This window comes from Babylonia areolata, chromosome 6, assembly GCF_041734735.1.
Source record: "Babylonia areolata isolate BAREFJ2019XMU chromosome 6, ASM4173473v1, whole genome shotgun sequence".
In the NCBI taxonomy this organism is placed as follows: Eukaryota; Metazoa; Mollusca; class Gastropoda; order Neogastropoda; family Buccinidae; genus Babylonia; species Babylonia areolata.
In genome coordinates, this window is record NC_134881.1 from 2,945,928 (window position 1) to 2,968,676 (window position 22,749).

The 22,749-nt window shown below is 40.4% G+C and overlaps 2 protein-coding genes across 2 annotated transcripts in view; both read right to left on the reverse strand.

Annotated features, from left to right (window-relative positions):
* LOC143283198 (X-linked retinitis pigmentosa GTPase regulator-like) overlaps nucleotides 1-4,297 on the reverse strand; it is a 31,241-nt gene extending 26,944 nt beyond the window's left edge. Inside the window, exons 1-4 of the mRNA XM_076589374.1 lie at nucleotides 4,267-4,297; nucleotides 2,208-2,333; nucleotides 791-883; nucleotides 277-339 (exon numbers count right to left, since the gene is read on the reverse strand). Of these exons, the coding sequence (XP_076445489.1) occupies nucleotides 277-339; nucleotides 791-883; nucleotides 2,208-2,333; nucleotides 4,267-4,297 (313 nt within the window). The remainder of the gene's footprint in view (nucleotides 1-276; nucleotides 340-790; nucleotides 884-2,207; nucleotides 2,334-4,266) is intronic.
* A 5,623-nt stretch (nucleotides 4,298-9,920) lies between these two features.
* LOC143283199 (uncharacterized) overlaps nucleotides 9,921-22,749 on the reverse strand; it is a 48,278-nt gene continuing 35,449 nt past the window's right edge. Inside the window, exons 11-16 of the mRNA XM_076589375.1 lie at nucleotides 18,479-18,625; nucleotides 17,024-17,193; nucleotides 13,383-13,574; nucleotides 11,137-11,270; nucleotides 10,718-10,818; nucleotides 9,921-10,169 (exon numbers count right to left, since the gene is read on the reverse strand). Coding sequence (XP_076445490.1) covers nucleotides 10,753-10,818; nucleotides 11,137-11,270; nucleotides 13,383-13,574; nucleotides 17,024-17,193; nucleotides 18,479-18,625 — 709 coding nt within the window. The 3' untranslated portion in view covers nucleotides 9,921-10,169; nucleotides 10,718-10,752. The remainder of the gene's footprint in view (nucleotides 10,170-10,717; nucleotides 10,819-11,136; nucleotides 11,271-13,382; nucleotides 13,575-17,023; nucleotides 17,194-18,478; nucleotides 18,626-22,749) is intronic.

The window sequence follows — 22,749 nt, forward strand, 5'->3', positions numbered from 1 at the left end:
TTTAATGCTCCCACAACCTGACAAAAGCAGTACAGCAGATACTTACTCTCTCTGTGAGAATTAATCATGTATATCACATTATCAGCCGCCTGTCAAATGTGAAAGCCCTTCAAGTTGTATGCAGAGCAAGAAAAAGCACATTACCAGATCTACACACACAGATAGATGTATTCATATATACAAAAAACAAAAATACAAGTCAAGACCATTTACAACAGAAGAAGCATGCAGTGAAACACAACAGACTAAAACAACACCAACATGTTCCCATAGTACCTGTTGCAAATACAGTATGCGAGCGGCCACATGCCACCCACTTACATTTCTCATGTTTCAACGCTGTGAAAAAAACAAGGAAATGGAATTGTTAAATCACCAGTACTGTTATTAAAAATGTTATTTTGCAATAGGTACACATGCACGCGCGCGCACACACACACACACGGCATACACATACCACACACAAGCACACACACACACACACACACACACACACATGCAGAGGCCAGCATGCATCTAAAAACTGTCATTCACCACTGTATAAACAAACAAACTCAGATCTTTTGTTTTCTTTTGAAATGGAAATACATTAAAAATCAGAATTACATGTCATGGGGTCTCTCTCTCTCTCTCTCTCACTTTCTCTCTCTCCCTCACACACACACACGCACACCACACACACTGACCCCCCCCCACCCACCCACTGCCCTCCCCCCCCCCCCAATACCCCATCTTCCCACTCCCACCCCTGACCCCCGACCCCTCTCACACCCAGAAATCAGAAGCTCACATTTGATGCAGGAGGGTCGGTCAGCCAGTGTCGATGTGCCCAGTCCCAGCTGACCCCACTGGTTGGGACCGAACACAAACACACGCCCGCTCTCTGAAACACACCGCCAAACATGGTGCCAACAAGAACTCAAGGACATGGGTGCGATCAGACAGCTGGAATGATGCAAGGCAATCTGAAGACCCCTCAGTGAATGTCTGGCAAGATAACTGAGCTCTGATCTGGACCCTGGAGGGGGGTTTCTTTTAACAGAACTCAAGACAGAAAAGGAGTAATCATATTCAGCAAGAAAACCATGAATATACAAACACAAACAGCAGGAAATCTATGCAAACCAGCAATACCACAATAATTTAGATGATACTATGAATGACCCCCTAAAAATCAGATTCCCAATGACAGATTTTGTTGTTGCTTTTAAATGGGGTCTGTGTAACATCCAGTGGCCATTTAAAGCATTTTGAAATTTGAAATCTTATAAGCACCCATCCACCCTTCCTCCCACACACATACACACACAATACATGCACACATTGTAGAGAAGCATTCTTCTGATACATAACTGTTAAGTACCCACAAAACCTGTACCTGATGCTGTCCAAATCTTACATATTATACTTTGCCACTTAGGAGATGCTGCTGACAAAGTCTATAACACTTACAGTTTGTGAAATGCCAGTCACAATGAGCAAAGGGCATGCCACTAGCTGTTTCACTATTCTGGAGCCTTTTCATGGTCAAGGATACTAATCTGGAGAGTCACTGTTTTGGAGCCTTTTCATGATTAAAGATACAAATCTGGAGCTTTCAGAGATTTTTACTTACTTGGTGCCTTTTCTGTTTTCATGGTTAAGGATACTTATATGGAACTTTCAGAGAGTCTCTGGTATTATTTTAGAGCTTTTGGGTTGGTTGGGGGAAGTGGGGGGGGGTAAGGGGGGGGGGGGTTACTGACGCTAATTTGGAGCCTTTCTCTTATCACAATCTGCAAAATTGTTTTTCAAACACACAAATGTGTGTGTGTGAATAAAAGTAGAAAAGACATAAGTAAACAAACACAGAAAAAATCAAATGTGTAAAGCCAGTTAGGAATTGAGGTGTCATATTATAAGTGATAATCCATTTTCGTTGATATTTGTTTTTGATGTTTGATGGTCCCTTTTTGTTTTCTTTTTTTCTTCTTTTTGTTTTCTTTCTTTCTTTTTTTTAAAATACCCTTACAAACTATTACCATGCTTGTAATGAAATTACCAATGTGTCATAAGTTGTATTTTCCATTGAAATATGCAATTTGTTACATGAAAATGTTATGGTGATGATGTTGAAGAGAAAATATAACCTTGAATGCAAGGGAGAGAAAAAAAAAAGAAAAAGAAAAAATCAAATAAAAATAAAAACACTGTTCATCTGCGCCCACCTGCCACCAGTGCCGAGTGTTCATCTCCACAGGCGACGTGCAGCACCCTGTCATTCTTCAGCCAGAACTTGCTGGGCAGCTTCTCCGCCAGCCTGCTCTTGCCGAAGATGAACACTGCTCCTGAGTCTGCACATGTGACAAGGAGGTGATCATTCATCCCATCTGGCCCAGCCATGCTAAACAACAACAACAAAATAAAAAGTAGTAGAAGAATTTGTATTGCACTGAATCTTGTGCAGAGACAAATCAAAGTAATGATAATAATAATAGAATACTACTACTACAACTACTACAACTACCACTGCTAATAATAACAATAATACAAAATAAAAGAAGAAGAAATGTATAAAAATTTATACAGTGCTAAATCTTGTGCAGAGGCAATTCAAAGTGCTTCCAGTTTCACACCAGACATTCACATGCAAGCAAAACTTCAAATCACAGGGAACGTATAGATAAAACTTGTCTAGTCTACAGGAAGCTAGAACTGATTTGTGTTCTGTGCTATCTCAGTTTTGTCAGTCAAACATGTGCAGCAGCTGAGCTGCTTTAATCACTTGGCTTTCAGTGTGATAGCTTGGCTTTGAATCCCAGGTAAATAACAGGGGATCTTTCCAATGTCCTTGATTAACAAATGTGAAGATCTGTCTGAAGTGGCTCAATCCTCTTGATTTTTTTTCATCATCTTTTTTTCTCTTTCTCCTCTTGACATGTATACACATATAACCATGCACAAAAGCTGATGAAAAAAAGTTATACGCATGTTAGTCAAGTTGCACATGTGATCATGATATCCAGCATCTCCCAAATCCCTGTCTGAGTTCAGAAGGTGAAACTGATGTTGAGAGATTTCTGTTGTGAGACTGATGTATAGCTACTGTAAGTGGTTAGTTCACTGCACTTTTCTACAGTAGTTCACTGCACTTTTCTATCTCAGAAACTGAGGATCCTGGGTTTGATCCTTCAACTGTTCAAGGGTTAACACATTCAACCCTACGCCCACCTGAGAGGCGTGCATCGCTGATCGCCGTTCTCTGCATGAGCCCCCCTGACAGGTGGGCGAAGAAACCTGTTTATTTAAACCGGTTCGTCAGCTCATTATTAAGCATTAAACTGCCATGTAAGGGAAGTAACTACAACTTAACTCCTTCTTCATTGGCAAGCAAAGTTTTGCTCCAAAATTGAACAAATAGTGTGATTTTTATCCGGTTTTCAACATCAATAATGGTAAAACGTCAAAGTCTTACTGTGCAGTTTAGAGCTCAATGAAATTATGATGGACTCTTGCAGCGAATTCAGCCCAAATAATGATGATTTGTCTTATAATTCTTTCAATATTTCATGGGAAAGTGAAGGAGATGAAATTAGCAACCAGTGTAGATAATCAAGTAGTGTAAATAACCTTCAACATCGACAGAAGCTGACATTTTACTATTTCTGTTTTTGATTTAAAGTTACAAGTATACTATTACACCCTTTGTCTTGAGACTTCAGCAATTTGTGTCAAAATTACATTTCAGTCATAATGTGATGTTCGGTAGCTATTGGTTGAGCGGCTATTATAAATTTGTGCCTGAAGTGAAGCACCCCTTCACGCTGATGTAGCCAGGCCAAAACATGCCAGGTTGGGAAGGCTGCACAGGCAGACGACATTAAAGGGCTGAAAGGGTTAATGGTGGACACGTACATATCAGCTTGTCGATGAATCTGCTACACGATCAAGTAAACACGTTAAAGATGCTGGGCAAAGTCTCATTTTAGCATCCTAAATTCCTGGGCACCAAGATCCTGTAATCCATGTCGGATTTCTGTAGATTAATGAAGCACATAAATACCAACCATGAAAAAATCACCATTAAAAATTTGGTGAATAAGATAATGTTGTAGCAGACGAACTTGCACTAAGGTAAACAAACATTATCATAATGCTTTGAAACAGACAGTCAGGAAGAAAGATATGATACAAATATCTACAATGCGATATAACAGTGTTCGTAAATCTGACTGTTACAAAACGAACATTGTCAAAACAAAACAAAATCCATGTTTTGTCTCTTACCTGGAACATCAGAATCATCTATACCCGCCATGCTAAATAAAGGGGGAGTATTCACATTGCCTATCCTGTAAACATCCGGTTTGTGCATTAGAAAAAGAAAAGATGAAAAAAGAAATTAAAAAATCCGCGTGTGAAGAGAAAGCGGGGAGAGGATGCTGCAATGATCTGGATCTGGTAGTGTACGTAGACGCCACTTCTGGCGATATAGACAGGACGGAACTAGGAGGACGCATGTACCCAGCAGAAAAAATAGTCAAAGAAGATCTAAGGAAAACTGTACCCTGGGTTAAGACCATCAAAACCCCCGGTTCGGCCGGAAGGGGCCGGGCCCCACTTCCAGAAGCAAGATCCTAAAAATAAATAATTTAAAAAAAAATTTTTTTTAAATTCAGTGGTTGCTGGTCACAGGCTCAGATGGTGATCTGGTCAGCGCTGATGAAAATGCGCTGCCAGAGCCTGTAGTGACAGTGGCCTCGCTCAGTTGGTTCCACTGGCAGTCCTGATGAAGGAGCTACGATATTGCTCTGTTCTCGCGTCGGGGACCCGGAATCCACGGGAGTAGTTGATGGCCTGTCTTTCTATTACATTTGTTGTTTTGAATCCCTCAAATCTGGTGAGTTTAATTCTGCGGCGATTTGTGGGGCCCGGAGTTAGGAGTTTATCTGCTGGGATAGCTGGTAGGACACCCTCAGCAATCTTATAGAAGAGGCTGAGGCGTTGGTGCCTGCGTCTTTCCTCCAGGATCGGCAGGTTTAGTTCCTTCAGCATGCCACTTACACATCCAGGATTCCTGGACTTGTAGTCTCCGGTAATAAAGCGTGCTGCTTGGCGTTGCACTCTCACCAGCTTCTCGATGTCCTGTCTCTGGTACGGGTCACACACTGTCGCGCTGTAATCCAGCTTGGATCTGTCCATTGCCGTATATGCCAGGTGCCTGCGGTCTTTGGGACAGTTCCGGAGGTTCTGGCGCAGGAATCCTAGGGTTGATCCAGCTTTGCGGCTGATATTGGAGATATGTGGGGACCATTTCAGGTCGCTCGATGCAGGGCGTAGCATAGTATTCTCCCCTATCTGAACTGATCTGTCGTTCTTGTTTGTTGTCCCTTCTATCCACTGACACCGTGAAGAAAAATGGTGAAGAAAAAAAAAGTCACAGATGTGTCCATGTTGATTTTGCCCATCTGTGATCAGCATGATTCCCTGCAAATTCCTGCTGAGCCCATTATACTTTTTTTTCATCAATGGAGTTCGGACCAGCATGATTTGATTATATGATGACCCTGACTTTATTTTGAGGTCACAGAGTGATTTTGAAGTGTTTTTCTCAAAACGTTTTTTTTTCCAGTGAGTGGAGGAGTGTGAGCGATATATTGTGATGCAACTTGACAAAGTACCAACACCCACATTGCTCCAGAGGTTCTTTTCTCTCAGTGTCAAAATGTTTAATGTTGCACAATATGTAATACTGAATTATTTACACTATTCATTAATGAAGAAGAAAAGAAATGAGGAAAACAAATGCAAAATAAAATAACTGAAAAAAGCATACCACATTAGACCATTCAGAGCTATCTCAACTAGAATGACTGAAACTGAATGTTCAGTACTGAGCCAGGTGACATCCTTCTGCATTAGTCAATGGACTGTTACATCTTGCACATTTTAGGCAGATTCCAGTTCTAGTTTTCAAGAGGACATTGTCATAAAATCTGACAGCTTGTCTGGCCACAGAGACTGATTTGCAGATTTGTCAGAAAGTCGGCTAGGACAAATGTATATCAATATGACTCAGACCAGGGAATGTTGGCATCTTTTTTTCTTTTTCTTTTTGAAATTTTGACCAATAACCTTTATCATTTATACTGATAATATCACAGCAAAGGTGACCGATACCCTGCTCATGCACAGAGCAATCATGTTTAGTTTCAGTTTCAGTAGCTCAAGGAGGCGTCACTGCGTTCGGACAATGTTTTAAATAATCTTTATTATTTAGATATTTCTACTAGTTGTGTGCAATAAATATCAGAACAAAAAAAAAACTGAATATTCTGACTTTGACACTGGTGGTTTAAAGCCACATCTATACAGGCACTGGAAAACTGTTCTCTCTATGCATATTAGAGAGAGAGAGAGAGAGACTTTTTTTTTTCAAACTCAGCTGAAATGTGGAAGCTCTCCAGATGACCATTTGGTGGTTCATAGGAAGGACTAACAGTGAATGTCAGTAACTGTCATGGTTTAAATGAAACGAGGCATGGGTCTGCCCAGACTGAAACGGACTCCCTGTGGGGATGGCCTTTTACCACTTCCTTTGAACAGTTCACATGCACTCACAACTGGCACATGGTGTAGTCAGTCAGATTCCCTCCCACTTGTATGTGGTGTTGATGAACACTGATACTTCCCAAAGTATTGCTGGTGCTGAGACTGTGGCAAACAAAGAACCCTGGAGCAGCTTTGGGGGCTACTCCGAATGAGTGGCATGGGAGTTGTACCACTGAAAAGGTGCAGAAAATTTGAGTTGATGATTATCAGGGCTGTCAAGTATTAGCTCAGGGTGTTGCAGAATTTGTCTAGCTGGAGATACAAAACCATGTTTTTGTTCTGTATTGTCCATATATTCTGTGTGGCTTATTCAGGATTAAAAGGCTATGCCAGTCTTGAAAAAAAGCTAATTTGTGTTCGCACATTTCTTCTGTCATTGCTGTTGTGTGCACATGTCAAATGACAAGCCCAGTGCTTCATTTCTTTTTAGGAAGTGTCTGGGTTTGTTACATTGCACCTTTTATTTATCTGTGTTCTAGCTGAATCAGTAGCATAAGCAGCACTGACTTGAAGTTGTGTACCTTATGAATGGAGAGTTGCCACTCTTTACTATTTGTTAATCGTGTGGAAAGCTTTCTTCTCTCTCCTGGATCCCCCCTGTCTTGGGCATATCCAAATAATTATGCTGAATTATCATCAACTTATTGATATTGACTGCCCTACTAAGAGTATTGTTTTTGTTGAGTAATGTCATCAGATGGTTAGAGTTGTTCTCTTTATTCATTGTGTGCATGTTTGAGGTCCCTTGTGGGATCCTAAGGTCTTTCTGTATATTTTTAAAAAATAATAAAAGAAATAAATAAATAAGTTTAGAAGAAGAAAAAAAAAAGCATCCCTACCTTCTGGTAATTCTATGCTAGATTTTTTTCTCTATTCTATTGCTCTTTTTATTCCTGCCTTTATTCCCCCTTCACTTTTGTCTGCTTCTTCTGCCTTCCCAGTCCAGTCCACCTTTCTTTCTTGCCAGCAAGTCTAGTCACTATTTCTGTTCTCTTTTCTCAGCCATTTTGCTTTGGCAGTTTGGTAGTGATACTGTCAACAGTCAGATGGCAGTTTGGTAGTGATATTGTAAACAGTCGGATGGGCATTAGTTGTCCACTCCGCAGTGTTATTTCTGAAATGGCCGGTATTTTTGTGTGTGCCTTTATTTTCTTTAACTATTTTTAATTGGTTTTTGGTTTTTGTTTGTTTGTTTTTGTTTTGTTTTTGACTAATAATTAATATGGGGATGATAACTTGAACAATAGGGCTGATGTCCTCAGCACACCCCAGTCTTATTTGCCTCAAAGAGCTTAATTATCAAGAAGATAATTATGTCATGAACTGTGTTGTTTTGCAGTTCTTTTTTTCTCCAAGATGTGACAGAGTTTAATGTTTAACGCTGTTGATTTTCTGATCGAATTGGACAGTAGTGATATGGCCGTGGCCGTGTGTGGTCTGCTGGACTTTGAGCAAAAAACATCAAATATCAAAGAAGAAACACAATAGACAAATTATATAAGCTGAAGGTAATTTCTAAAAATTAAAAAAAATAACATGTCAAGCATGTTTAACATCATAATTTGCAAGTGTTTCCAGCCAAAATCACATTTTCCAAATCAACAAAAGCTGCACATATTTTACCTGATTTAAGAGAAATGGCAAACAGACACAGAAAGAAGGCGTGGAGGAGTGACCAAGGGTAAAACACACAAAAAATCACTCTACAGTCACATTTCCACAGACTGCAGGAACTGACCAAATGGTGGGTTGCTGAATATACTGAATGTTTGCAGCATGTTAACAAAAAACGTATTTCACTCTACAGTCACATTTCCACAGACTGCAGGAACTGACCAAATGGTGGGTTGCTGAATATACTGAATGTTTGCAGCATGTTAACAAAAAACGTATTTCACACTTTGCAGCCATCTGTTGCATACAAAATTAGTATGTGCATTTGAGTGATGGGTGTCATTTTGTGCACAAGTGACATAATTTGTAAGTGTGGGTGCACATGCGTGTGTGCAGATGCATGTATGCACATGCATGTGTGCACATGTATGTGTGTGTATGTGCATGGTTTTGAGTGTTTGTGACACAAGTGACTATGGACATTTGTGTATCATTCATTGCCTGTTCATTTATCCTTTCTTCAATTTCAAGAATGTGTGGAAGCGTGTGGACTTGTCCATATAAACCATACCACATTTGCTTTTCTTTTTTTTTGAATGAAAAGAAAAAAAGGCAGATGCCTGAACGCTACAAAGACCCAGTGTACTGGTCAGACTTTTGAGAGCCTCCTAAATCCTACATGAATGAGAATGAGTTATTAAATAACTTTAAAAACAAACCACGAACGTTACAGGAACAAATACATTGAGCAAATAATTTATTCCACAAACAATCTTTCTTCTTGGCAAATATATGACACAAACACCATACTGTATACTGGGGGAAAAAACCACTCAGATCATACAAGTTCCATTGAGAGACCATTTATTTTCAGATGATGTAAGGTAAAGAACACAACTGTGGTGTGATCAGTGTATCACCAGAAAAAAGAGAGAAAAAAACCATCTGTAAAAGCACAATTCTGTTGTTTGTAGACGGATCCCTGCATCACAACAATTATACATGGACAGCTTGTGTGGATATAACCACTATCCACACTATGGCGCTACAAAATACAAGACTTAGCAAATCAATGTTACTGCTTCAATGTTCATCTTGTTACTTCTTTGTTACTTCACAATGTTCTTTGATACTTCTTGTTAATTCTTTGTTCAGACATACTTTTGTCCAAATGAACATTTCAGAAAAAAAATATATAAAATGCTTTTTTGTGTGCCAACTTTTTAAATAATAATAATAATAATAATGGATACTTATATAGCACACTATCCAGAAATCTGCTCTAGGTGCTTTACAAAAACGCTTTGTTAACATAAAGTATTACATCTATGTTACACATACACACACCAAAATATGACTACACACACACACACACACACTGTGTACATACATTTTAACAATACATGTGTATCTAACAGCTACCCTAACACATACGCACACATTGGCAGGCACAAACTTACATAAACGCAGAATCCAACAATGCTTACAGCAACAACAACAGCAACAGCGGCAGCAGCAGCAGCAGCAACAACAACAACAACAACACCAACACCAACAACACACACACACACACACACTGTTACAGCTGTTTAGTTTTAGCTTTTCCTTCCATTTTGTTTATGTTCCTTTTTTTTTTTTTTTTTTTTTCTTTTGCAATGTTCTATTTCTCCCTATCCCTCACACACACACACACACTCCCAACTCTCTCTCTCTCTCTCTTTCTCTCTCTCCCTCACACACACATACACACGGAAAATTAACATATGGGAGACATTATAATATGAACATTACTTTACCAGCTTTTCATCCAAGAATTAGTTACAATGGTGGCTTTTCGTTCTTTCTTTTAAGAACTGCTGTGTACCAGCATACAGACATGTTCCAAAAAATACTAAACAGCATGTTCCTTGAAATTCATTCATTTTGTTCTGCTTTAGTGACCCAGCAAATGCAGATTTTCAGTCCTGAAAAGGAGAAATACATGGTCAGTACTTAATCTATTTAGGTTTTTGTTGTTGACAGAATGGAACTGTCCTGGTTTTAATGTTTGTTTCACTATATGGATGCATAGAATGGTCTGCAAATTCATGCAAGTGTTCACGTTTATATGAGTGTGTGTGTGTGCCATAGAGTGTTCTGCATATACATGCATAAGTCTGCATGTGCTTCTATGTACATACTTAACAAAAATGGAGTACATGTTTTTTGACACATTTTATTCAGGCGTACTTTGTGTACTAATCTGCATATGCAAATGTGTGTGTGAACTGTGCATCATGCTGTCTGAGGCAATGATACTGAACACTGACTCTCCAGATAAATGTCTTTTTTCGAATTCCAATGATACATATATAAAAGCTTTAAGTTCACCAACACACACAAGGGTACACTTACGTACCTTTCACAATCATCCAAGTCTATGAATACAGTCTCTCTCTCTATCTCTCACACACACACACACACACACACATGAACTCATGCCCCCTGTGCTGACAAACACACACTCACACACCCAGAGGTCTGTGTAAGCTGGGGCCATGTAGGTGATCATCTGCCTGGCAGGGAACTCACAAACTGTCGCATCTTTTCCTGCAGTGCCTCGTTCTCTTGGCTCTGTATGTCCACATACGATACCACACACACACACACAAATCATTCAAAAGAATCAACAGGACACACAGCAACACATTCAGATGGGCAGACATGTGGTCAGACTGGCATGTGCACACATACATTTCTGCAGTGGACAGATAAACTGTGAACAGGTGAGAAGTATATGAGTGACAGCTTCTGGCGGATGGGAAGCAGTGGGAAAAACATGACTTATCAAAAGCAAAATGCTAAAATCTTAACGTCAGTCTTGTATTTTCCTTTCTGATTTACACACACACACACACACATCCTGACCCCTGATGCTGTAACTATCCATACGTTTCTCTTCTTAAGGGCAGACAGTACGGAGGCCGAGGAGTCAACGTTCCTGTCCCTGGTGAACAGTGCGTTCCTGTTAACGTTAGCCACAGAGTACTCTCCCTTGTCACCTGTCACCTCCTGCAGCTTGGGGCCTGTCACCAACACACCACATCCAAGTTTCAGTTTCAGCTTCAAGGAGGTTGACCGTAAGAGTGTGCAGTCTGATCCATATACACTACACCACATCTGCTGTGAAAAAAAAAAAAAAAAACCAGCAGCAGGTGCCTGACGTTTGCATAAACCAATATTTAAATATGCAGCAGGCAAATGATTGAAATAAAAACAAGGACTAAATGGGCCAAGCTCAGTGAACCTGCGTGCACCCACACATGCACAACTTCACGAGTGTGGAAATGCACACACACACACACACACACACAGATGCACAATGCACATGCAATAATTTGCAGTTTCACAGACATGAAGGTCAAACTGACAAATGAATCAGAATGTACCCACACTGCACATAAAGCACCCAACTACCTAAACACAGATTCATACACACATCGTCACACCATACACACATCGTCACACAATGACATATGTTGTGGGCAGCAAAAAAAGAAAGAAAAAAAAGGAAAGAAAATAGCTGCAGGCACATGGGTCACATTCCACAGTCTGATCCAAGTCCTCCCAATCTGTTTTGTGAAATAAGATAAAATGAAAAAAAAATCTTCCCAACTGATCCCACAACAATATGCTCAATGCTGAGCAGGAGCTGGTCAGAGTCTGGTAACCATCTTTCCAACTGAGCCCACAGTCGGCTCAGGATCAAGCCAGGCATGACAATAACTCCAACAACATATTCTTTGTAACTGATGGAAAATCCCAATATATATATTCATAAATGGAGAAAACTTGCAATAACATTTTGAAGTGCATGATTCATACGCTTGCACAGCAGCATTGGTAAATCAAAAACTCCAACATGCATGCATTAGACCACAAAAACATCACAAAAAATATTCTTTAAATGAAAAAATATCTCCAATAAACAGTGTCTAGGGCAGATGACACCATAATGACCCTATAGTCTCATCTTGTCTTGTTTTTTTGTTTTGTTGTTTTTTTTTACAGCAGATGTGTGTCATGTATATGGATCAGTCTGCACATCTCGAAACCCCCTTGAAACTAAAACTGTCTTGTTGGGTACTTTTGACAGTTTCAGAAATTGTTGGTTGTATTTTTGATTGTGTATTATTTACAATTGTGTGCTATGACTTGTGTGGTGTGTGTGTGTGTGTGTGTGGGGGGTGGATGAATAATGTTTAATAATGTTTGGTATCTTTTGTTCAATTTTTCCTTTTAAATATTTACATGTGTTCTATCTGTAAATGCCTGGGGCTTATTTTCAAGACTTGGTGTAAATGCTCATAATAATGATGATAATAATATTTCACAGAAGCCTAAAAAGACTTTCTTTTTTATGACAGTGGCAGAGAGCAAACGAAAGTCTACTGGCATGTTAGGCTTTCTCTGTGGATTTCATCTGGACCCATACTTCTGACACAGCATTCCGCTCTGCTACAGACTGTATTCAAGAGTCTTTGTAGTGGCCGGTCTTTGCTGGTGAACTGTGCCCTCCATGTTGTTAACAGTGTTCACGTCCAGTCCTGCTTTAAATTAACATAGTTCACTGTGTGATTTCTCCATCTGTCACTGCACAACTTACTTAATTTTACACATTCTCTGTTGTTGAAGAAAACGATGCAGAAAACAAGAAAGCGAGGCCTTCAAAACTCATGTGTGAAAACCACTTTATTCATCAAAGGAATTAGGTAAAAAGTAGATATGTAATCACATAGACTCACTTTGTTTACACACACGTAAGTCAATAATAAAAACCTGCTTTACTCTGATATAACCTTGCACATTTTCCACATTACAAAATACTGAACTTGTGCAAAACCTATACATGGGCCTCGGAAGAGCAGCATGGGAAGAAATACCCTGCTTCAAAAGAAAGTACACTCACTCCCCTAATCCCTCTGTAATTCTCACGACCATGCACACATCCAGACTGGCCTTGTATGTATGTATCAATGTTTTTTTGTTGTTGTTTTTTTGCGATTGTTGAATAAAATGGCCGGGAAGAAAAGGGAAAATGGAAAGGAAAAAAAAAAGAAAAACGAGGGGGATGGGGGCGGGGAGAGGAAAAGGGGGAAAAAGAGAGCAAAAAAAAAGGTCCTGCCTGTACAGAGTACCTGACTGAATGTCCTCTTCCGACCAGTTCTCTGCTGACCTGTGCAGAGTGTGGTGTGAAAAACTGCCAAAGGTGGAGGGGGTACAGCAGCTGCTCACACTCTCCTTCACGGACGGCAGGTAAACTCCACTTTGGTACGCTTTGGAGAAACCAGACCTGCCCTTCATCAGGTCTCTGCCATCACCACCAGCTCCTGTTTTGTTGTGTGTGTGTGTGTTTTAATGGGGGGTTTTTGAGGGGGGGTGGGGAGAAAAAAAAGGGAACTATTATTAGTCAGTCTGATCACAGCTCTTAAATGACATAAAATATGCAACAACAAAAATTAAAAAAGAAGAAACTGTACCACAAATTCCAAACCCTTTTCCTGTACAAATAATTCTTTATGTATGGAGTCACTAGAGTCAGAGGACTGAGGACTTAAGATAGTAAATTAATCTTAGATTACTGAAAAAAGTATATAAAAAATAATCAGTATGGATCAGGGTTAGGAGGGGGGGACAAGGGCGGGGGTGTAGGGGGTTGAGAGAAACAATCTTCAATTGAAGACACAAATATCAAACAAAATGTTTCATAAACCAAGAACGTCACAAAAATGTGTCACATCTGAGAGGAAACAGTCTTCAAAATGGGAGCTACAGACCAATGAAAGGGGCCAGTCACTTATTTTCAGATCACATACAATGATTTATATGTTTGACAGCTGCTCAGAATGCAAGATTCCATGATAAGAAATGCTGGTGCTTTTCTTTTCTTTTTTTCTTTTTTTTTTCTTTAAATCTATTTGAAGGTCTGTGTTTACTGTTCTCAGATCATTTGTCTGATTTTGCTGATAGTGATCATTCACAAAACTTGCTACACCACTGTGTCCTTGAAGTGAGAACTGTTCCAAGTGAACCGCACCAAAGATCAGGATCACAGGGAGGACACACTGCCTGTATAGACAGGGCTTCCTGGCCGTAACCACCACATGTAGTCTGTGTAGACTGGCATTCCAAGGCAAACATTACACTCCAAACTGACAGATTCAGCACCTCCAAAAGTTCTTGGAAACTGAATTCCCAAATCACCTTGACTCAATGTAAAGGATAGGAAGTTAGTCAAATCACTGTTCTGCTGTTTTTGCCATCAAACAGATCATTCCATGTGTTTTAACTATCTATCCAGGTCACTCATAAGTAAAAGATGTACAACATGTTTTTATTTATACCAAGTACCTTGGGAGAGAAAACTGTCAACATGATTTAACCATCATGTTCTATCATCACTACCCTCTTCAAAACAATGCATCTTTATTTCATCCAACTGGAAACAATTTGTGCTTCCATAAGCTCCTCTCTCACACTACACGATCTCCAAGTCCACAGTCAAGTCCAGTGCACACAAAAGCCTGACAAAGTCTGGACTAAAAGATGAAAAGTAAAAACATATTTAGCCAAATACACTCAAGCCAGTAATACAACAGCAGCTTGACAGCATTTCAGCATGCAAAGAAAAAGAGATATGTTCTGAACTGACACATACATTAAGAAAGGTTATTCTGGAATAAGAAACCCTGCCCCAAACTGATCATTATAGATTCTGATACTATAATACTTAAAACATAATACTGAACAGCACTGACAAAACCCTAGTGGTTTACTGCAGGTATAACAGTTACAACATAATACTGAACAGCACTGACAAAACCCCAGTGGTTTACTGCAGGTATAACAGTTACAACATAATACTGAACAGCACTGACAAAACCCCAGTGGTTTACTGCAGGTATAATGGTTACAACATAATACTGAACAGCACTGACAAAACCCTTGAGGTACATTGCAGGTACAATAGTTAAACCATAATACTGAACAGATTGATAAAAGCTTAGTGATAAACTCCAGGTATAATGGTTGTAAAAAAATAATACTGTACAAACAACACTGACTAGATCCTAGAGCTCTAATGAAGGCATGATAGTTAGAACACAATGCTGAACAAACAACACTGACTAGACCTTAGAGCAATATACTGCAGGCATGATAGAACACAATGCTGAACAAACAACACTGACTAGACCTTAGAGCAATATACTACAGGCATGATAGAACACAATGCTGAACAAACAACACTGACTAGACCTTAGAGCTATATACTGCAGGCATGATAGTTAGAACACAATGCTGAACAAACAACACTGACTAGACCTTACAGCAATATATTGCAGGCATGATAGTTAGAACACAATGCTGAACAAACAACACTGACTAGACCTTAGAGCTATATATTGCAGGCATGATAGTTAGAACACAATGCTGAACAAACAGCACTGGCTAGACCTTAAAGCAATATATTGCAGGCATGATAGTTGGAACACAATGCTGAACAAACAGCACTGACTAGACCTTAGAGCTATATACTGCAGGCATTATAGTTAGAACACAATACTGAACAAACAGCACTGACTAGACCTTAGAGCTATATACTGCAGGCATTATAGTTAGAACACAATACTGAACAAACAGCACTGACTAGACCTTAGAGCTATATACTACAGGCATGATAGAACACAATGCTGAACAAACAGCACTGACTAGACCTTAGAGCTATATATTGCAGGCATGATAGTTAGAACATAATACTGAACAAACAGCACTGACTAGACCTTATAGCTATATATTGCAGGCATGATAGTTAGAACACAATACTGAACAAACAGCAATGACTAGACCTTAGAGCTATATCTTGCAGGCATGATAGAACGCAATGCTGAACAAATAGCACTGACTAGACCTTAGAGCTATATATTGCAGGCATTACAGTTAGAACACAATACTGAACTAACAGTACTGACTAGACCTTAGAGCTATATACTACAGGCATGATAGAACACAATGCTGAACAAACAACACTGACTAGACCTTAGAGCAATATATTGCAGGCATGATAGTTAGAACACAATGCTGAACAAACAGCACTGACTAGACCTTAGAGCTATATACTGCAGGCATGATAGTTAGAACACAATACTGAACAAACAACACTGACTAGACCTTACAGCAATATATTGCAGGCATGATAGTTAGAACACAATACTGAACAAACATCACTGACTAGACCTCATAGCTATATACTACAGGCATGATAGTTAGAACACAATACTGAACTAACATTAACTGACTAGACCTTAGAGCTATATATTGCAGGCATTATAGTTAGAACACAATACTGAAGAAACAGCACTGACTAGACCTTAGAGCTATATACTACAGGCATGATAGAACACAATGCTGAACAAACAGCACTGACTAGACCTTAGAGCTATATACTGCAGGCATTATAGTTAGAACACAATACTGAACAAACAGCACTGACTAGACCTTAGAGCTATATACTACAGGCATGATAGAACACAATGCTGAACAAACAGCACTGACTAGACCTTAGAGCTATATATTGCAGGCATGATAGTTAGAACACAATGCTGAACAAACAGCACTGACTAGACCTTAGAGCTATATATTGCAGGCATGATAGTTAGAACATAATACTGAACAAACAGCACTGACTAGACCTTATAGCTATATACTGCAGGCATGATAGTTAGAACACAATACTGAACAAACAGCACTGACAAAACCCTTGTGGTGACATGTCACTGACGGGAGTGGTGGAACGGTGCAGGGTGAGCTGGGTGCAGGGTGGTGAGAGGCGTGGGCACATAGCGCCCCCTGGGGGCATGTCTCCAGCGGGGCATTGCATACTTGGAAGGGTCTGAGCGCCGCACAAGTTCCTTCACGTCGCTGCCAGGCATGCGCTTGCACGCTCCACACCTGCCCATCAGCAACTACAGATGGTGACAAGAAACAAGAAAACCTTTATTGAAAAATTCATCTTAGCATCATACGGAGTAGGACTAAATGGCAAAACTAGTTTTATGCACATGGCATAGACCATTGAAATGAGACAATGTTAACAGAAACAAAAATATCTGACTTATCAAATATATTGTCAAACCATGCTTTTGATCTGTTCATTCTTTGTCTCCTTAATTTCCTTGCTGAAATTTCTCGTGACAGATTTCTGAGAAACGACATAGTGACTGAGTCATAAACTTCTTTTTCTCTCCATGTCTTGTCCTTGTTTCTCTCTGTGAAGAATTGTTGGGGTTGGCAATTTGATTCTGCCTTTAGAGTGTGTGTGAAGGGAGAGGGGGGCAAGGCAGGGAGATGGAAGGCAGACAGATGGTGTGTAGGTGTGTGGCTTTGTAGATCAGTTTTATACTAATTGTTTGCTGTACAACGGGCACAATAGGCGTGTGGTTAAAGCGTTGTACTTTCAATCTGAGGGTCCCCGGTTCGAATCTCCATAATGGCGCAAGGTGGGTCAAGGGTGGAGATTTTTCCAATCTCCCAGGTCAACATAAGTGCAGACATGCTTGTGCCTGAACCCCCTTCATGTGTACATGCACGTAGAAGATCAAATACACACATTATAGATCCTATAATCCATGTCAGTGTTTTTTGGGTTATGGAAACAAGAACATACCCAGCATGCACACCCCCGAAAATGGAGTATGGTTGCCTACATGGCAGGGTAAAAATGGTCATACATGTAACAGTCCACTCATGGACAAACAAGTGAACATGGGAGCTGCATCCCACGAACGACGAAGAAGAAGTTTGCTGTACTCTGAACATTCTTTGCACCTGGTTGAATATCATATTCATCATATTGTGTTGACAACCAACATTTTCCTCAAAGTAAGTGAACAATTTAAAAGTAAATGACCAACTACTAATTAGAACTTTTTTTTTAATATTTCATGTTTTGAAAACACTTAACACTGTCCTGCCTTCATCAGTCGTGTGTGTCTGACTGATATGATTCAGGTCCAAGGTTGTGCAATAAAATGGACAGTGTGTAAGTATAATTTCACTGTTAGCAGGCATGCTAGTATGCATGAGTGAGCTCACATACACGTGCACACAGACACAATGTATGTGTGAGCATCAAGCGATTTGATGCTGGCTGCTTGAAACTACAGAATACAAACTGAAACACACACACACACACACACACACACACACACACACACACACACACACACAAACTGACCGTTCATAACGACTAGTTGAATGGATGCTCATGGTTCCCTCATTGCTCTGACATGCAGAGGAAATGACACCTTTCACCATCTTCTTCTTTTTCCTGAAGCTTTTGCTGTTCTGGGATTTGTTCTTCTCCTCCTCCACCTCTGGGTTTCTGCCCAGCCACACAAAGCACAGCACTCATCATCTTTCAGTGCATCTCAGACTACTACACCACTTAGTTCTGGGAATGACAGATGCGACAGCCAAGTGGTCAGAGTGATCTGAAACTAAACTGTACCACTTAGTTCTGGGAATGACAGATGCGACAGCCAAGTGGTTAGAGTGATCTGAAACTAAACTGTACCACTTAGTTCTGGGAATGACAGATGCAACAGCCAAGTGGTCAGAGTGATCTGAAACTAAACTGTACCACTTAGTTCTGGGAATGACAGATGCGACAGCCAAGTGGTCAGAGTGATCTGAAACTAAACTGTACCACTTAGTTCTGGGAATGACAGATGCAACAGCCAAGTGGTTAGAGTGATCTGAGACTAAACTGTACCACTTAGTTCTGGGAATGACAGATGCAACAGCCAAGTGGTTAGAGTGATCTGAGACTAAACTGTACCACTTAGTTCTGGGAAAGACAGATGCGACAGCCAAGTGGTTAGAGTGATCTGAGACTACTGTACCACTTAGTTCTGGGAATGACAGATGCAACAGCCAAGTGGTTAGAGTGATCTGAAACTACTGTACCACTTAGTTCTGGGAATGACAGATGCAACAGCCAAGTGGTTTGAGTGTCAGACTTAAAATATGAGGGTCCTGTGTGGAATCCTGCTATCGGCGCCTAGTGTTTTAAGGGTGCTTTGTTTTCTAATCTCCCAGGTCAACACATGTGCAGATCTGTTCGTGCTCTAATTTGCTTTGAGTATATACACATGCAGAAGATCAAATACACATGTTAACCCTTTCACTGCCAGGAAAATAAGATTTAAGTGAAAAAAAAAAACGGGTATAAATTTTCCAAAAATTCTGTGCTCTTAGTTATTGGAGAAAGACCCATAAAAGTATATATTTTCTGAAAGGTAAATGAATTAAGAACACAAAACACATGATGTTTCACCCATTTTATGTATTTTTAGTCACATGCTGTTGTTTTGAAATCAGTGTTTTGTTTTTTGGTCACATTTTCAACTTGTTCATTACTAACATTAGTCAGGTAATTTGCACTAAAATATCATATTTTCTGGGCAAATGGATATCTGCATACACAAAATCATACTAGAACAACCACAATAAAAAAAAATAAAAAAAGAGATAGATATACAATGCATTGTGACTTCTCCAAGTGATAATGTGTATGAGAAGCCACGCCCCCTCAGTCTCTACCCCCCTCCTCTTCACCCCTCTCACACGGTCACTTTATCCAGTTCTCATCAGACCACACTGGCTGAGTGCCAAGAAAATTGCTCACACTGCCCTGCTAATAATTCAGTCACTTTTTGTCGTCTGCTAAGGTTTGCACAGCCAGCATCACTCACTGATAGTGGTATCTTGGCCGCTCTCTTGATTGCTCCCTTTATTTTCTCTCAAATCATCCTATAAATGTTCATCACTGTCTTCTTCGAGTTTACGCTTCAATTCTTTCTGAGCATCAGCAAAAGAAAGCAATCTTGGTTGATTTAGTTCGCTACGATCACATGTCTTGAGCACGGCGTCAGTCCGACATTTTGTTGAGCGAGCGAGGAGAGGAGCCAGGCAAACACTGGGACAGTAACCCAACCAAAACGTTCTAATAAAGGACTGCCTCATGACGTAGATGGAGTTTCTAGCTATGAATAGAATCCAGAGTTTCAGTTTTTCAGTTTTCAGTAGCTCAAGAAGGCGTCACTGCGTTCGGGCAAATCCATATACGCTACACCACATCTGCCAAGCAGATGCCTGACCAGCAGCGTAACGCAACGTGCTCAGTCAGGCCTTGAGAGAATCCAGAAAGATTCCCCAAGCTAAAGCTACCAGCATTTTTGTCAACGAACTGAATGCAAAGCAGGGAAAAATTAGAATATTTCGATGACGAGTTATCTCGTCATTGTGGCAGCGAAGCGTACATGCTTGCCATGATGATTTATCTCATCATATAGGCAGCCTAGGGATTTTAAAGATCACATAATCTATGTCAGCGTTCAATGGGCCTTGGAAACATGAACATACCCAGCATGCACATACCCAAAAACAGAAGCCTTTAACCTTTCCCGTACGTCGTGGGTGTGAAATCACCCAGACAAGTGTTTTTGCTCTGTAACTCAAGTAATATTGAAGCCACTTCCACATAATTTCATGACTTTGTCCATAATATAGTTTACTACATATCCACTGAACATTATTTTCTTTTATACATAAACAAAGAAGTTATTAATCAATTAATGTCCCAGTACGTCGTGGGTGTGACGACACCCATACTCCCAAAGAATAAACCTTGCACACCGTACGTCGTGGGTGTGGAGCCACCCATGCAAAGCTTGCGCGCCACGCGTTGTCGACATGACGTCACTTGGGCTCGCTACAGAGAGAGATGAGAGTGACCTTGTCTTTTGTTGATCGTATCCCGGTTCAAGTCTGCGGCAAGTTTTACTCTAAAGTTGTAACTAATTTCAGAAAACAATATTTATTGCACTAGATATCTTCAACAATATTGAATGAACTGTTTTTCTTGTAGAGAATGATCGGGAGCAACTGATTGATAGCTTTTTATCTAGTTGGAATTAAAGTGCCTTTCTAAGAACTGGATATTTTTGTAAGTCTGAAATCAATTGATCTAAAATCTAGTTGATATAGAAATTTTATTCTTATCCTAATCTGTTCAAAGTAGAGAAAACCCGACTATGGCTAAAAAAAGAAAGATAGTTGATATAGAAATTTTATTCTTATCCTAATCTGTTCAAAGTAGAGAAAACCCGACTATGGCTAAAAAAAAGAAAGAAAAAAAAATGCCAGCCAGCCAGCCAGGAATGCCGAGATCTAGGCCAAGGGAAGGGGGGACTGATACCAGGCTGTTGCTGCTATGTTAGGGCATCTGCCTTGACCGAAAGAGGATGGGCGTGTAGCCGCTAAAAACAAAACAAAACCAACAACAAAAACAACACACACACACACACAAAAAAAAAACAAAAAAAAAACCCCAAAAAACAAAAACAAACCGTTTTTTGTAAGTAACAACATTCTCTTCTCACGGGCAAAACTTATTCACAATGCGCCTGGTCAAGCACTGGAGTAAATAGCCTACACGCACAAGTGGAAACTGCGCATGCAAGTCTGCTGAAGAAAAGTCAAATTTGCTTTACGGACAGGTGTGGGTTACTGTGCACCCACGACGTACGGCAAGGTCTTATTTCTTCAGTGAAACCATGGGTGCCTACACACCCACGACGTACAGCGAAGGGTTAGTTCGTACACAGAAACCATGGGTGCCTGCACACCCACGACGTACAGCGAAGGGTTAGTTCGTACACAGAAACCATGGGTGCCTGCACACCCACGACGTACAGCGAGGGGTCATTCCTTCTTAGAAACCATGGGTTTCTGCACACCCACGACGTACGGCGCGCAAAATTTTAGGCGACGTACGGGAAAGGTTAACTTCTAAGGTGGGGTAAAAAAACAAAAACTGATTAAATTTTTTTCAAAAGATCACACTCATTAAAACTAACTTGGAGATCTATACAGGTGAATGAGGGATTTGTAGCCTGTGAACTCATAAAGAAAATCTCTGGGAATCACCATCTATTGAACCACTTCTGGTAGACAGATGACTTTTTAAAATGAATAGTAATAAAAAGCATAAGAATCTACAGCTACAAATGTCTTGATGTTATTTCCCATCATATTACAGTGATTTGTTTCAACATTTCTCTCTCTCTCCATCTACTTCTCCCCAGTCTGACAGAGACAGAGACTGACTGACCTCACACAGGGTGGGTCACTACCAGAGGCTGACTGACCTCGCACACAGTGGGTCACTACCAGAGGCTGACTGACCTCGCACAGGGTGGGTCACTACCAGAGGCTGACTGACCTCGCACACAGTGGGTCACTACCAGAGGCTGACTGACCTCGCACAGGGTGGGACACTACCAGAGGCTGACTGACCTCGCACACAGTGGGTCACTACCAGAGGCTGACTGACCTCGCACACAGTGGGTCACTACCAGAGGCTGACTGACCTCGCACAGAGTGGGTCACTACCAGAGTCTGACTGACCTCGCACAGGGTGGGTCACTACCAGAGGCTGACTGA